We start from the raw sequence: 14,136 nt of genomic DNA, 5'->3' as shown, positions 1-14,136 counted from the left end.
AACATTATTAATATATTTGGTGACACTGAACTTAGGGATGACAGGTGACACTTGGGGATGGTTGAAATGGTAAAGTTTATGTTGTGTGCATTTTATCACAAAAAAATTGGAAAAATGCAACAAATATGTTTCTAATTTTTTATTTCTTTTCGGTCTTTTCAAGCCAACATACACTCATTTAAAAAAAAAAAGGAAAAGAAGAAAAAAGACTCAGTGGTTCACACCTATAATCCAGCACTTTAGGAGGTCGAAGTGGGAGGATTGCTTGAGCCCTGGACTTCGAGACCATTCTGGGCAACATAGTGAGACCTTGTCTTTACAAAAAAAATTTTTAAAAATTAGGCTGGTGTGACAGTGTGTGCCTGTAGTCCCAGCTACTCAGGAGGCTGAGGCAGGAGGATCACCTGAGCCAAGGAAGTTGAGACTGTGGTGAGCCATGATCATGCTCCTGCACTTCAGCCTGGGTAACAGAGTGAGACTCTGATTCAAAAAATGAAAAAATTTTAAAAAGCAATCTAAAAGTGAGGAACTCTCCTTATAAGTTAGCTTGTGCCCTTCTTGGGACCAATAGGAAGTACCCATTGAGCTACCCAGTCACCCAGGATGCTGCATAGCTTCCTGAAGTTACCATTTGCTCAGAGAGAACCTCCTATCACCAGCAAATTATTTCATCCTTCCAGAAAGAGGGGAGACTTCTTTTTTATGGATTTTTGATATTGGTGGAACTCATAAGAAGAGGGCTTGGTAAAATCACAGTACTTTCTGAGAAGAAAAATTGAAAGTGGATGTGCAAGATAGCACTACACAGTGCCTTGAGAACTCAGCCTGCACAGCACAGGAATGATCCTAAAAACACCAAGCTAAGCAATCACAAGGCACAGCAGGGGAGAGGAGTGGCTAGAGTAATGTTTCATTTTGGAGGTGACCTCCACCTTGCTTTAGAATAAAATGTTGTTCTACAAGGGAAGGAGCCCCTGACCAAAGATCTGACTTCCAGGGAGTTATAGAAATGGGATTAAAATGACATTTAATCAATATAAATGGCACATAAAACATTCTTAATATAACATAATGATTACACTTGTGCATTCTAGAGTCAGAAAGACTGGATTGGAATTCTGCTTCTGTCACTTACTGACTTTAAGACCTTGGGGAAGTGCTTTCACCTCACCAGGTCTCAGTTTTTTCAGTTCTGAAATGGGTATAATAATACCTCTTACTTCATAAGGCTGTCGAGATTAAATGAGGTAATTTACTGTCCTAAAAACATTAAGTACTGGGCCAGGCTTAGTGTCTCAGCCTGTAATCCCAGCACTTTGGAAGGCCAAGGCTAGTGAATTGCTTGAACTCACAGGTTTGAGACCAGCCTGGGCAACTTGGTGAGACCTCATCTCTACAATAAATCAAAACTTAGCTGGGTGTGGTAGCACGCGCCTGTAGTTCCGACTACTTGGAAGGCTGAGGCGGAAGGATCGCCAGAGCCCAACAAGTCAATGCTGGGGTGGCTGTGAACGTGCCTCTGCACTCCATTCTGGGCAACGGAGTGAGACTTCAAATTTAAAAAAAAAAATTAAGTACTATGCCTGGAACATAGTAAGTGTTCAATAAATGTTGGACCACAGCAGAGGTTTCACATGTTTCTCCTCAAAGAACTCACAAAACCCTGCAAGGTGGGTATTATAATCCTTTCACAGAAGATGTAGCAACAGAAACTCAGAGAGGTTAAGTAACTCACCAGTATCACACAGCTAATAAATGATGAAACCAAAAATCCTCAAGTCTCCTGACTCCTAAGATTTAAGGTATTTTCCACTAGAGTATATGTGATAAACGCCCACCAACCATTTAACATTTATTTTTAGAGGATACAGTACCACAGCATTGATACAATAGTATCTTCTTTGCAGTTCCACCTTTTACTATAATAAGTCAAGGAACAGAGGATATTTTGTTTCAGAACCATGGAACTTAGAGGGATTTCATATTTGGAGGATACTTACAGTTTGTAATAACATGTGAAGAAATTAATTCATAAACTCTCTAATCGATAATGTTATTCATATTTGTTGTTTTTCTCTTATAAGTAGGACCCAGTCAAAAGGCAACAGTAACTCCAGATTATAATTTTCTTATTCTGGGCACTAGATGTCACACTAAGTAAAGTTTTAGAAGTTACTCTTCGGAGTAGGGTGTGGCATAGTGTCTAGACCTCAGCTATGAAAAATGACAACTTATCCATAAATATAAAGCTTAACTTTATATTTCTAGTAGAATGCAGTAAAGGTGTACTTTTTCTAACAAAAACTGTCAGAAAAAGAGTTGCTGATCAGAAAATACAGTTGGAATGGCAGCCTGTTTTCGTATCTGTTACACAGGCATATCCCATTTGCATGCACATAAAATGATATTTCCTTCTAGAAACAAAGTAATTTTTCTACATGGAGTTTATGCATTCATGTCTGTGCTGAGATGGTGAAAAACTGTTCTTCCTGCAAAAAAGAACCAGAAATGACCCTAACCTGCAAAGGAGGTGAAAGGGAAGATAATGAACTTGAGTTTCTTGAAACCCTGAAATGGTCTCAGGCAAGGATGAGGAATCATGTTTCTTGCATGGCTCAAGAAAAGAAGATAGAGCAGACAATGCCTCCCAGTCACCTCAGACTCATTTATTCTCTGACCTTGGCTTTCAGAAATCCAGATGAGAATCCTAAGTTGAGATTTGGGTGTACATTATTTTCTTTTGGAAAATATATGCTTTTTTATAGCAGATAATATGGAATCAGATGTAAAACTTAGATGATTCTATCTTCTAAGTTAATTGTGTCACTGAAACTTCAGTATGTTTCTATTGAAATGCTTGGAATTCATTGGAAACTGGAGAGAATTAAGTTTTCATTCTAGCAGTTATAGTACATGTTTGTTTGTTTGTTTATTGAGTTGGAGTCTCACTCTGTCACCCAGACTGGAGTGCAGTGGCCGCTCCCGGCCACCGCAGCCTCAACCTGCTGGGCTCCGGCGATCCTTCTGCCTCAGCCTCCCAAGTAGCCAGAATTACAGGCATGCGCTACCACACCCGGCTGATTTTTGATTTATTGAGATGAGGTCTCGCTGCCCAGGCGGATCTCGAACCCGCAGGCTCAGGCAATCCACTCACCTCAGCCTCCCAAAGGCGCGGGATTACAGGCTGAGCCACCCAGCCCAGCTACATGTTTATTTTTTAAGTTACTCAGTAATGAGTTAGAACTATGTCTAATGACCTGTGCATGAATACAGACACATATTTCTAGATGTAATTAAAGTTATAAATAATGTTCTTAAGTTTCAGGGTTTTCTAGGTAGTGCATAATGACCGATTATTTCCACTGGCTGTGATTAGTTCTATATTTGGTAAATATCAATGCTATGTGTATGTTAAGATTGCACTGATAAATATCACTGATAAACCACTGATAAATAAGGATACAATTGATAAAATACTATTCTTTGGGTGTGGGGTTCTTCCATGTCTTCCTTTCTTATTCAGGAAATGGACAACTGGTCATTTTAATAGTGGTTTCTAAGACTAGGTGGTTCTCTCTACCTCTCACATCCTGCTGTAACTTGGGATTTTTACCCTATATATTAGTATCACCGCTACCTTGTATTTTAACACCCTGAGGTTGCCTGGATCCCTAGAGAAAACTTTTGGTTTTCTCCCTGAGTGCTCAGGGGATGGCAAGTACTGAGATGGTTGCTCCCATGCTGCTTATCCTAAAGAACCCACACAGCCACTTAAGACCCTCAGCAGGCTACTATGCCCTTATTGGGTTTAGTAACTCAGAAAAGCTGTAACTCAACTCAAATAGGGGAAACGTCTCTCCAGAATAAAATGTAGACAAGACCATCAGATGAAAGGTTGGGGTTTTTCCATGTAGGTAGGAAAGTCAGCTTTGAATTCACCAAATCATTATTATATACCCACTGTGCTGGACTCTGGGGAATATGGGGCTCTTCACCTGCCTGACTACTGTTAAAGCTTGCTTAGACCATTACTGCTTAAGACAACAGCCAGAGCTGTTAGGTGGCCTTCCTGGTTTTCCCCACTGACTTGTCTCTTGATCTAGGGTTGTCAGCTCCAGACCCTTTGCTCCATCTCTACAGGAAGCCCTTACATTTTGAAGGAGCACATTGAGGTTCAGTTGATTTCAATTCAGTCAGTATTATTGAGCACTTGCAATGTGCTAGATCTGCAACAAATCAAAAAATGAATGGGGAATGTCTGTCATCAGGAGCTTACAAAATAGTAAAGAGGATAAGACAGGCAGACGATTCAAAGATGGTTTTTGTTTGTTTGTTTGTTTGTTTTGAGTCGGAGTCTCACTCTGTCGCCCAGGTTAGAGTGCAGTGGCACGCTCACAGCCACCACAGTCTCGGCTTGCTGGACTCAGGTGATCCTTCCGCCTCAGCCTTCCGATTAGCCAGAACTACAGGCACGTGCCACCATGCCCGGCCAATCATTTGATTTATCGTAGAGACGAGGTCTCACCAAGTTCAAAGATGGTGTCTTGAGTTTGGAATCCCTGGTTGATAGGTGATGTGAGAAGCAAAACAGACAAATAAAGCACCAGGGGGGTGCTTTACATATACATTGATCTCATTTGCTCCTCACAGTAAGGCAATGGGGAAAATGAGTCACAGGGAGGCTAAGTAACTTCTCCAAGGTCACTCAACCAAGAAGTGACAAAACTGGGTTTATGCTAGAATCCACAGCTAAGGGAGGAGGGATTCCTTGGCTCATAATCACTTTCTTTGCATCAAGAGGTATGTCTACCATCTAAAACAGCTTTGTAAGATTAGCTAGAAGATTTGCAAAACATGAATTTCTAATGCATTCATGAACCCTAATTTTTTTTCCCAACAGGTCATGGATTGACAGCCGTCAAGGAAAAAGCAGGGGCCACCCTACGGATTCACAGTGCAAACCCTGGACCTTCTGAAGGGGCACAAACAGATACTGAAGACGGAGCCCCTGAAAGTGGGTGATGTGTTTCCTTTGGGTGTTCTTGGACTTGGTTTTATTAAGCCATGTGCACAATCAGAAGCTTTCCAAGTTCACATAAGCAAAATGAACTCTCAAAGGATTTTTCTTTTTTTCTTTTTAGTAACAGATGCAGCCACAGATCCAAGCCCCGCAGAAAGCCCCCCCATTTCTCCTCCATCAGCTCCTCGGGGCATGCTGTCTGCCATCACCAATGCAGTTCAGAACACCGTGAGTATTGAGTATCCCCTGCTTCCTCTTTTTTCCTGGTGCTTTCCACAGCCTTCTTTTGATATTTCTATTTACCAGTGACCTAGATACATCAGAGAAAAGATGGCCTTACTCATAACTTTGGCTTACAGGTTGGTTTTTTTCTAATGCTTTCTACTACAGAGCAGGCATAACCTTGAATCTCAAATAATAAGAGCAAAATGAAATATATTTTATGTTGAAAAGAAAGAAGCTGTTTAGAAGAAACATTTTTCAGTCTGATTTAACAGTGTCCTTTCCAACTGCAGCAAGGACAGCCTTCGGCTGGGGGGAGAGAGCTCTTTGTCAGAGTGAGAACAGCTGTTTTTTTCTAGAAGGCCTCTTTCACTTCACCATAAACTTGAAAAATCATAAAACCATTTAAATAAAAAAGTACCAGCAACAAGTCAAGAATCACAGTCCGGATTGTTTCTGAGGTGTTTCCAAAGATCATTCTTCTCCTATCCCTAGCTCCTGGTTCTATTCACTGCCTTCCTCACATCACCCTAAATTTATCCCCTTAAGCCTCTTAAAAGAAGCTTGATATTAGCAATAAAACACTGATGAATAATGAAAAAAGGGGAAGGCACCTCAACTGAAATGAGGCAGCTCACTGGCCCTCAGGATTAGAAAGAAAATGTTTATTTTCTACTATATAGAACCAACTAACTCATTTTTCTAAAAATATGACTCATGTCCCATTCATTCATTTTTTTTAAAACCACAAACATTTCCCTCTGTAGTGTCAGACCCCCAAAGACCCCAAAAGGGAAGTCATTTTGTCTGAGAGACCAAATAAATAACCCAGAGACAATAGATAAGGCTTGGAATTTATTCAGAAACTTATAGGGAAAGTGGTCCAGAAGCAGCCAGCTGAACTGGAAGAAACCGCCCCCAATTATAAAAGACTCACAGGTTATATAGCATCTTACACAGGGTGGACAGGGTCAAGCATGGAGAGGGTGGGGTTTCCAGTGGGCAGGCACAGTGTGAGGACACACTTAGACATCACATGTACACAGAATGGCTGCACTCTCTCTCTAGGGATTGGGGTTTTTGGTATTATAATGAGCTAAAGGTGAGCTAAAGGCAACCAAAGGTAATGGGCATTGATCCAGGCTTATCCAGTCTGGTCTGAACCAGTTCAGGGACCCGACTGCCTCAATTCACTATGCATAGCTGCAAGGTGTGGTCAACAGGCACAGAGAATCTCAAATAAGAAGGGCAAAATTATGAGACCCATGGCCTCAGCATGACCTACGTGCACCAGGCATGGTGCCTGAGGGGCCAGGGACATCCAGGTTTGCCGCTACTAGGATCCCTTCCCAGTCTCCCGCCCCCTGCTTAGGGCCATGTCCAGGGTGTACTCATGTTGTCACTGAGTGTGTGTCACCCTGCACCTTCACTGTGTATCAGGAGCTGTGCTAGATCCAGAACATAATAAAACAAGAGGACACAATATCCTGGAAGACAGAGGTAGCTCAACAGAAGAGCACAGTATAATGTGGAAAGGAAGAAGGTCTGTGGTCAGACTTATGAGAGCATTTTACCCAGGCTTTGGGGTCAGGCATGCCAGAAATATAGAAAATGACAGCTATTTTTTATTTTAATGTTAGAGATGAGGAGTTTTACATGTGAGGACTTGCTACCTAAGTACATTTTGTGCAGGTGAGGTATGGGCTTCTCTTCCCCTGTGAGCAGACTTGGTACTCAATGAGTGATTGTGTGTCCCTTATCTCCCCTCCCTCACTCTCTCCCCTTCCCCCAGCAATGCCAAGTGTCTGTTGTTCCCACCTTTGTGCTCACATGCCCAATGTTTAGGGCCCACTTATGAGTGAGAACATGCAGTATTCAGTTTTTTGTTTCTGTGATAGTTCACTTAGAATGATGCTCTATACCTTTATAACAAAAGCTACAAAACATTGCTCAAAGAAATCAAAGATGATACAAACAAATGGAAAAATATTCCACACTCATGAATTGGGAGAATCAACATTGCAAGGATGTCCATTCTACCCAAGGTAATCTACAGAATTAATGGAATACCCATTAAATTACTAGCATCATTCTTCTCAGACCTGGAAACAACAATGCAGAAATTCATGTGGAATCATAAATGACCACAAATAGTCAAAACAATCCTCAGTAAAATAAACAAAGTGGGAGTACCACACTTCCAGACTTTAAACTTTATTATAAGGCTACAATAATCAAAACAGCCTGATATTGGTATAAGGACAGGCATATAGAACAATGGAACAGGATAGAAATTCCAGAAACTAAACCTCAATTCCTCAACCAACTCATTTTTGACAAAGCCTCCACTAACAACCACCAGGGAGAGGAGAACTTATTCAGTGAATGGTGCTGGAAAAACTGACCACATGCAGAAGAATGAAACAGGACCTCTACCTATCACCATACACAAAAATCAACTCTAAATGGATCAAAGACCTAAACATAAAACTTCAAACTATAAGAACCTTAGCAAATGCAGGAAACACTCATGGAAATTGGAATTGGCAACCAATTCCTGATCAAAACCCCAAGTGCCCTTGCCATAAGAGATAAGACAGATAAGTGGGACCTCATCAAACTGAAAAACTTCTGCAAAGCAAAAGAAACCATCAAGAGAGTGGGGAGACAGCCCACAGAATGGGAAAAAATATTTGCCAACTATATCTCTGACAAAGGTCTAACAGCTAGGATCTACAAGGAACTCAAACATCCCAAAAAGAAAAAAAAACCAAAATGCCCTATTAAAAAATGGGCAAAAGATATGAATAGACACTTCTTAAAAGAAGACATACTAGTAGCCAACAGATACATGAAAAAATACTCAGCCTCACTAATCATCAAAGAAATGCAAATTAAAACTACATTGAAATACTACCTAACTCTAGTCAGGATGGCCTTCATCAATCATTCAAAAAACTGATGCTGGAGAGAATGCAGCAAAAAGGGAACACTTCTACACTGTTGGTGGGAGTGTAAACTAGTATAGTCTGTGTGGAAAACCATGTGACAATTCCTAAAAGATCTAAAAATCGACCTCCCATACAACCCAGCAATCTCCCTTCTGGAAATATACCTGAAAGAACTCAAATCATTCTATGAAAAAGATACTTGCACATACATGTTTATTGAAGCGCTATTCATAATAGCAAAAACATGAAACCAACCATGCAGCCCATCGAAAGTAGACTGAATTTTAAAATGTGGTACGTATACATGATGAAATATTATGCAGCCATAAAGAAGGGTAAAATTATGAACTTCACAGTAACTTGGATGGATTTAGAGTCTATAATACTCAGTGATGTATCACAGAAACAAAGAACTGAGTATCACATGTTCTCACTCATAAGCAGACCCTGAACGATTATCTTAATACTATAAGTAAGGGATTGACAGTAGTGAGAAACTGCCAGGGAAGGGATGGGGGGGTGGCACACTTCGTCAATAAGGGCACTTGATCTCAAACTAGGTGATGTGGGGACCAAAGTGAGGCCCAAACTTTACCTGTACAATGACTGTTTGTATGCCTAACCCTGAATTGTACCCCACATCTTTAAAAATTAGGCCGGGCTCGGTGGCTCAGCCTGTAATCCCAGTACTTTGGTAGTCCTAGGCAAGTGATTTTCCTGAACCCACAGGTTCAAGACTGGGCAACTTGGCGAGACTTCGACTCTACAATAAATAAAATATTAGCCAGGTGTGATGGCGCATGCCTGTAGTTCCAGCTACTTGAAAGACTGAGGCAGAAGGATCGCCTGAGCTCAGCGGGTCAACACTGGAGTGACCATGAGTGTACCATCACACTCCAGTCTGGGCGACAGAATGAGACTCCAACTAAAAAAAATTAAAAAATTAAATTTAAATTAAAAAAAAGAATGATGGTCTATAGCTGCATGCATGTTGCTGCAAAGGACAGGATTTTGCTCTTCTTTATGGCTGCCCAGTATCCCATCTTATATATGTACCCTTTTTTTAAAAATCCAGTTCACTTTTAATGTTCATCTGGGTTGGTTCCATGTTTTTGTATTGTGAATAGTGCTGCAGTAAACATACGTGTACAGGCGTCCTTTTGGAAGAGCAATTTATGTTCCTCTGAGTATATTCCCAGAATTGGAATTGCTGGATTATATGGTAGCTCAAGATTTAGTTCCTTGAGAAAACACCACACTGCTTTCCACAAAGGTTGAACTAGCTTACTTTCCCATCAACAGTGTGGAAGCAACCCTTTTCTCCGCAACCTTACCAACACCTGTTGTCTTTCGACTTTTTAATGGTAGCCATCCTGACCAGAGTGAGGTGGTATCTCATTGTCATTGTGATCTGAGAAAATGACTGCTTTCCTCCTTGCTTTCCAAGGATCTCTAGACTGGATAGGAAGGAGGAGGAGCAGCAAATATGTTTTAGGAGTCAAATAGCAATACAAGTCAAACACCCCATGGGGGAGTATGTAGGATTAGGATGGAGGGAGCCCTTTCAGTATATGAGCTATAAAACACAAATTCATGGCCTCTCTGAGCTACAGTACAGAACACTCTGAGTTTGTCTTCAACATCCTCACATTCCTTTCTGTGTTCTCTCCAACCTTCTTAGCCCCCTTTCCCCAAGTTCGAGACTACATACGCACCCCCAGGCCTGTGCTTACTCAAAGTCTCCCATGTCCTTCCTTCTCCCATCTTATTCCCTACTAAAGCAGTTCCTCAAAGTATGGTAGCAGGCAATAAATCGAATTACATAGAAGTATGATTGCTGATATTCCATCATCTTCCCAAAGTATGTGCATTTTAAAGTCTTACTTATGCCGGGCTCGGTAGCTCAGCCTGTAATCCCGCGCCTTTGGGAGGCTGAGGTGAGTGGATTGCGTGAGCCCATGGGTTCGAGACCCACCTGGGCAGCGAGACCTCATCTCTACAATAAATCAAAAAATCAGCCGGGGGTGGTAGCGCATGCCTGTAATTCCAGTTACTCGGAAGGCTGAGGCAGAAGGATTGCGGGAGCCCAGCAGGTCGAGGCTGCGGTGGCCGGGAGCGGCCACTGCACTCCAGTCTGGGCGACAGAGTGAGACTCCAACTCAAAAAAAAAAAAAAAGTCTTACTTATAATGTGATTATTGATTGGTTCTCATATCTGAAAACAAAGTCTCAATTCCCAAGGTGGAAGTGACTAATAAAGTACATCAACTCAGTGAAATTGAATATTGCTATTTAGATGATAATTATGAAGATTGGAAAGCACATGTAGATAATACATGTATTAATAAAATACAATGTATGGTATTTTTATGTACAGTAGGTAAAAACACAGATGTGTGTACATGCACACTAAAATTACAGTTATACAGTTGGGGTGTTTGTATGGAAGAGTTTGTGAAGAAATACACTCAGTTCTATTCACTTGAATTGTCTGTGTAAGTCTTGATGCTTGGGGTTTTTTAAAAAATAAAAACAATGACTGACAAAGGGATTTGCACGGGGATAACTATAGAGAATTGTTTCTAAAGCCACATGGAAATCACCCTGTCTTATTTTATGAATATACTAATTAGAGGTGGTTATTACTAGTTTCTGAAAGTATGCAAGTGCCAGCTGAAATAGCCTGAGGGTCTTACACTTCAGGGCCCTAAATTAAAGCATTCCCTAAATTAGCAAGAGTATTTGACATTTTAATAGACTGCTCTAAATAATTCTGTTACTTGGGTTAAACTTTTTTTTAGCCAAAAACAGCAATTGGGTCACCTGTTAATTTCAGGTCTTAGATACATATCTATTCATACAGAAAGTCAGTAAATTAATCCCTTTGTGGGATTAATTTTACTTAAGGTGTTTTGGTTTTTTTTCGAAGCTTCGTTTTGAAGTAACGTTGTATGTCCTACAAATTAGATCATCTGTGCATTTCCAAGGAAAAGAAAATAGGATTAAATGAATGATAAATCTTTTGGTGGGAAAAAATTATGGGTTTATATCTATTTTAATGTTTGAAGATAGTGCCAGTTACCTGGGAGTTGCTGACTGCTGCAAAACAGCAAAACCTAAACATCTAATCTCATGCAATTATCTCATCTGCAGGGTAAAAGCGTCTTAACTGGAGGTCTTGATGCTTTGGAATTCATCGGCAAGAAAACTATGAATGTCCTTGCAGAAAGTGACCCAGGCTTTAAGCGGACCAAGACGCTCATGGAGAGAACTGTCTCTTTGTCTCAGGTTGGATAATATACTTTTACAATTTTTTTTTCAGTCAGTAAAGTAAATAAATTTTTATTTATGTTTTTGACTAGGTAATTGAAAGCATATAATTCAAATTCAAATTGGCACCAAAGAGTAAAGAGTGGAATTTTAGTTTTTAATACATCTCTTTCCCCAGCTACTTAATTCTTCATAGGAGACGACCACTGTTAGCAGTTTCTTATGGATTCTATAGCAATATCACTTAAATATAGATGCAGGTAAACATATACATATAGATATAGCAATACATATGTAGCCATATGAGGAGGGACCCCCCAAAAAAGAATTTATAAAAGTTGTGTATTTATTCTTACATGTTTAAACTTGTCACCTTCAAAGGACTCTCCATTTGATGCAACAGACCTATCAAGATGCTTTTCCACTCCTCAAAACAGTTTTTGAACTGGTCCATTTGGATGCCTTTTAGTGCTTCTGCCGTTTTTTGTTTCACCTCTTCCACATCCACAAAACATTTCCCTTTAAGGACTTTTTTCATCCTGGAAAAAAAAAAAAAAAGTCACCCGGGGGATGGGTGAATAGGGAGGGTGGGGCGTGGGAGGGTCATGCCATTTTTGATCCAAAACTACTGAACACTGAGCCATGGTGTGGGCAGGTGCATTGTCATGGTAGAAGAGTCAGTCATCTGTTTGCCATAACTCAGGACATTTCTTCCACAAATCGTGACACAACCGTCTCAAGACTTCCAGGTAAAAACTTTGGTTGACTATTTGATTGGAGGAATGAATTCTGAGTGTACTACAAGAGGCTTACTCTCCAAAAGATAATTCTGGTTTTTTTGAGGGGAGTCTCCTTCATATATACACACTTAGATATCTATGCATATCTATGTATGCATATATACATGCACATATATACACATATAGTTTTCCAACCAAATGGCAGCATAGTGATGAATGGCTGGTTCTCGGTATCAGTTGAAGGTAGAGTCAGATCTTCTGATGGAGGGAATGTATCCATAACAGGAGTCATCGTCAAGGATGGCTCCTAGGTCCTCAAGATGCTGCAAAGGTCTTTCCAGCAAATGCAAGGATGGAGCTGCCACCAACTGAATTAGGGACATCTGTTACATTTTTCCTTTACACACTAAAGAAATACATAACTCAGAAAACCATCTATATGCCTCTATGCATTACCTAAATGCCTCACATATGCTATCCCAGTGGTACAGGAATCTCTTTGAATAACACAGGGACAGGGTGGTTCTCAAATTCCACCAGTGTAAGTCACCACAGCTTCCCACTGTCAGGAATTCTGGGAGGCTAGAATCACTCGTTTTAGTTGAAACCCACCACCTTTTGTTTTCCAGAGGAAAAATCAAACCAGCATCCATTGCCAAGCTAACTATGCTTGATGCTGCTCTAACTTCATTCCCCAGTTTTGAGTGAATCCTAATCATTCCAGAGTGGACATTTTCCTTTTTCCTTCCATTTCATTCCTGCTCCTCTCTATCCCCAAGTACAGATTTAGTAATGGGGTAGAGAAAGGAAGCCATTTCAGTGTCACTTTGTTGTTTTATTTACCACCACCAAGCCCCAAGATCAGTGGGGGTAGTTGGGTTATATTGCAAGTGTTAAAAATGCCCAGTTTTCATTGGGTTGTTTGGATGGCTTTAAAACTCAGAAAGTCTGTACTCATTTAGTCTTAAAGATACGAGAGAGAATTCTCTCTGTGGCCCAGTGGGTTGTTGTCCAACAACCTCAAGAACCCAGAAGGAGAATGAACTTGATCGTTTTATCAGCACTCAGTAAAACCAAGATCTATTCTTAATGTTCTTCCTCTTGTGACCTTGTAGCAGTGGCCAGTATATTTACAGTGCTTTCCACAAAAATTAAAGACCCCTATAAACTTAATGCCCCAGTAAACTTAATGAGGAATCAAATAAGGGATGCTTAGAATCAAAGAAAGCATGTGCAGAAAGTTGGGAGTGACTGATGGACTTGTATTTATCTTACTGTCTTTCTATTTAATCATCAAAAAAATAACTAGAGAAAAATTATTATTGTGAAGAGGAACTTATTTTCCAGTCATACTCCTGGAGTCCAACCTAAGAATCTATGAGCTAACATTCTTAGTTGTATTAAGTTTCTGATGACAAATACATTGAGTTTATATTTATTATTTTTTTACTGAAGGTATTTGGTAACCACACACGCAAAAAAAATTTTTTTAATAATTCAGATAAAAATCAGACCAGCTTATTTCTGCTTTGAAGTCTGCCTAGGTCCAGAAGTTGCGATTAATCCTGTCACAAGAGATTAAACTTTCTCAGTATACATAAAACTTGCTCATTATAGAAAATGGGGGCATTTTAGAAAATAAGCAAGTTAATCACACACATGGGAAACACCAGTGGAAAACACTATTAAGCATTTGGTGTCTTCTTGCCAGTCTTATTCCAGTCATAGAATTGTTACTTTGTTTTGCCTTGTACCTAGTGAACATGTAAAATTCAAAGCAGAATGCTATGTAAATGTTATCAATCGCATCAATCAAAATATCATTTAAAAAAATAAAAATAAAAAAATCATCTTTAGAAAGTCCAAAGTGACTCAAATCTACCCTTCTCCAGTATAAAGTCAGTCCTCCCAATGTTCCCTGTGTCTTAGGCAGG

At 40.1% G+C, this 14,136-nt stretch overlaps 1 protein-coding gene across 1 annotated transcript in view; it reads left to right on the top strand.

Annotated features, from left to right (window-relative positions):
* FAM114A1 (family with sequence similarity 114 member A1) overlaps positions 1-14,136 on the top strand; it is a 68,691-nt gene that overhangs the window by 23,815 nt on the left and 30,740 nt on the right. The window contains exons 3-5 of the mRNA XM_008052420.2: positions 4,901-5,014; positions 5,142-5,248; positions 11,346-11,480. Of these exons, the coding sequence (XP_008050611.1) occupies positions 4,901-5,014; positions 5,142-5,248; positions 11,346-11,480 (356 nt within the window). The remainder of the gene's footprint in view (positions 1-4,900; positions 5,015-5,141; positions 5,249-11,345; positions 11,481-14,136) is intronic.

This window comes from Carlito syrichta, unplaced genomic scaffold (genome assembly GCF_000164805.1).
Source record: "Carlito syrichta isolate Samal-C Ts95f unplaced genomic scaffold, Tarsius_syrichta-2.0.1 Scaffold274131, whole genome shotgun sequence".
NCBI classification, from domain to species: Eukaryota; Metazoa; Chordata; class Mammalia; order Primates; family Tarsiidae; genus Carlito; species Carlito syrichta.
Note: the sequence above shows the minus strand (reverse complement) of the source record. Positions and strands in the feature narration are given on the sequence as shown.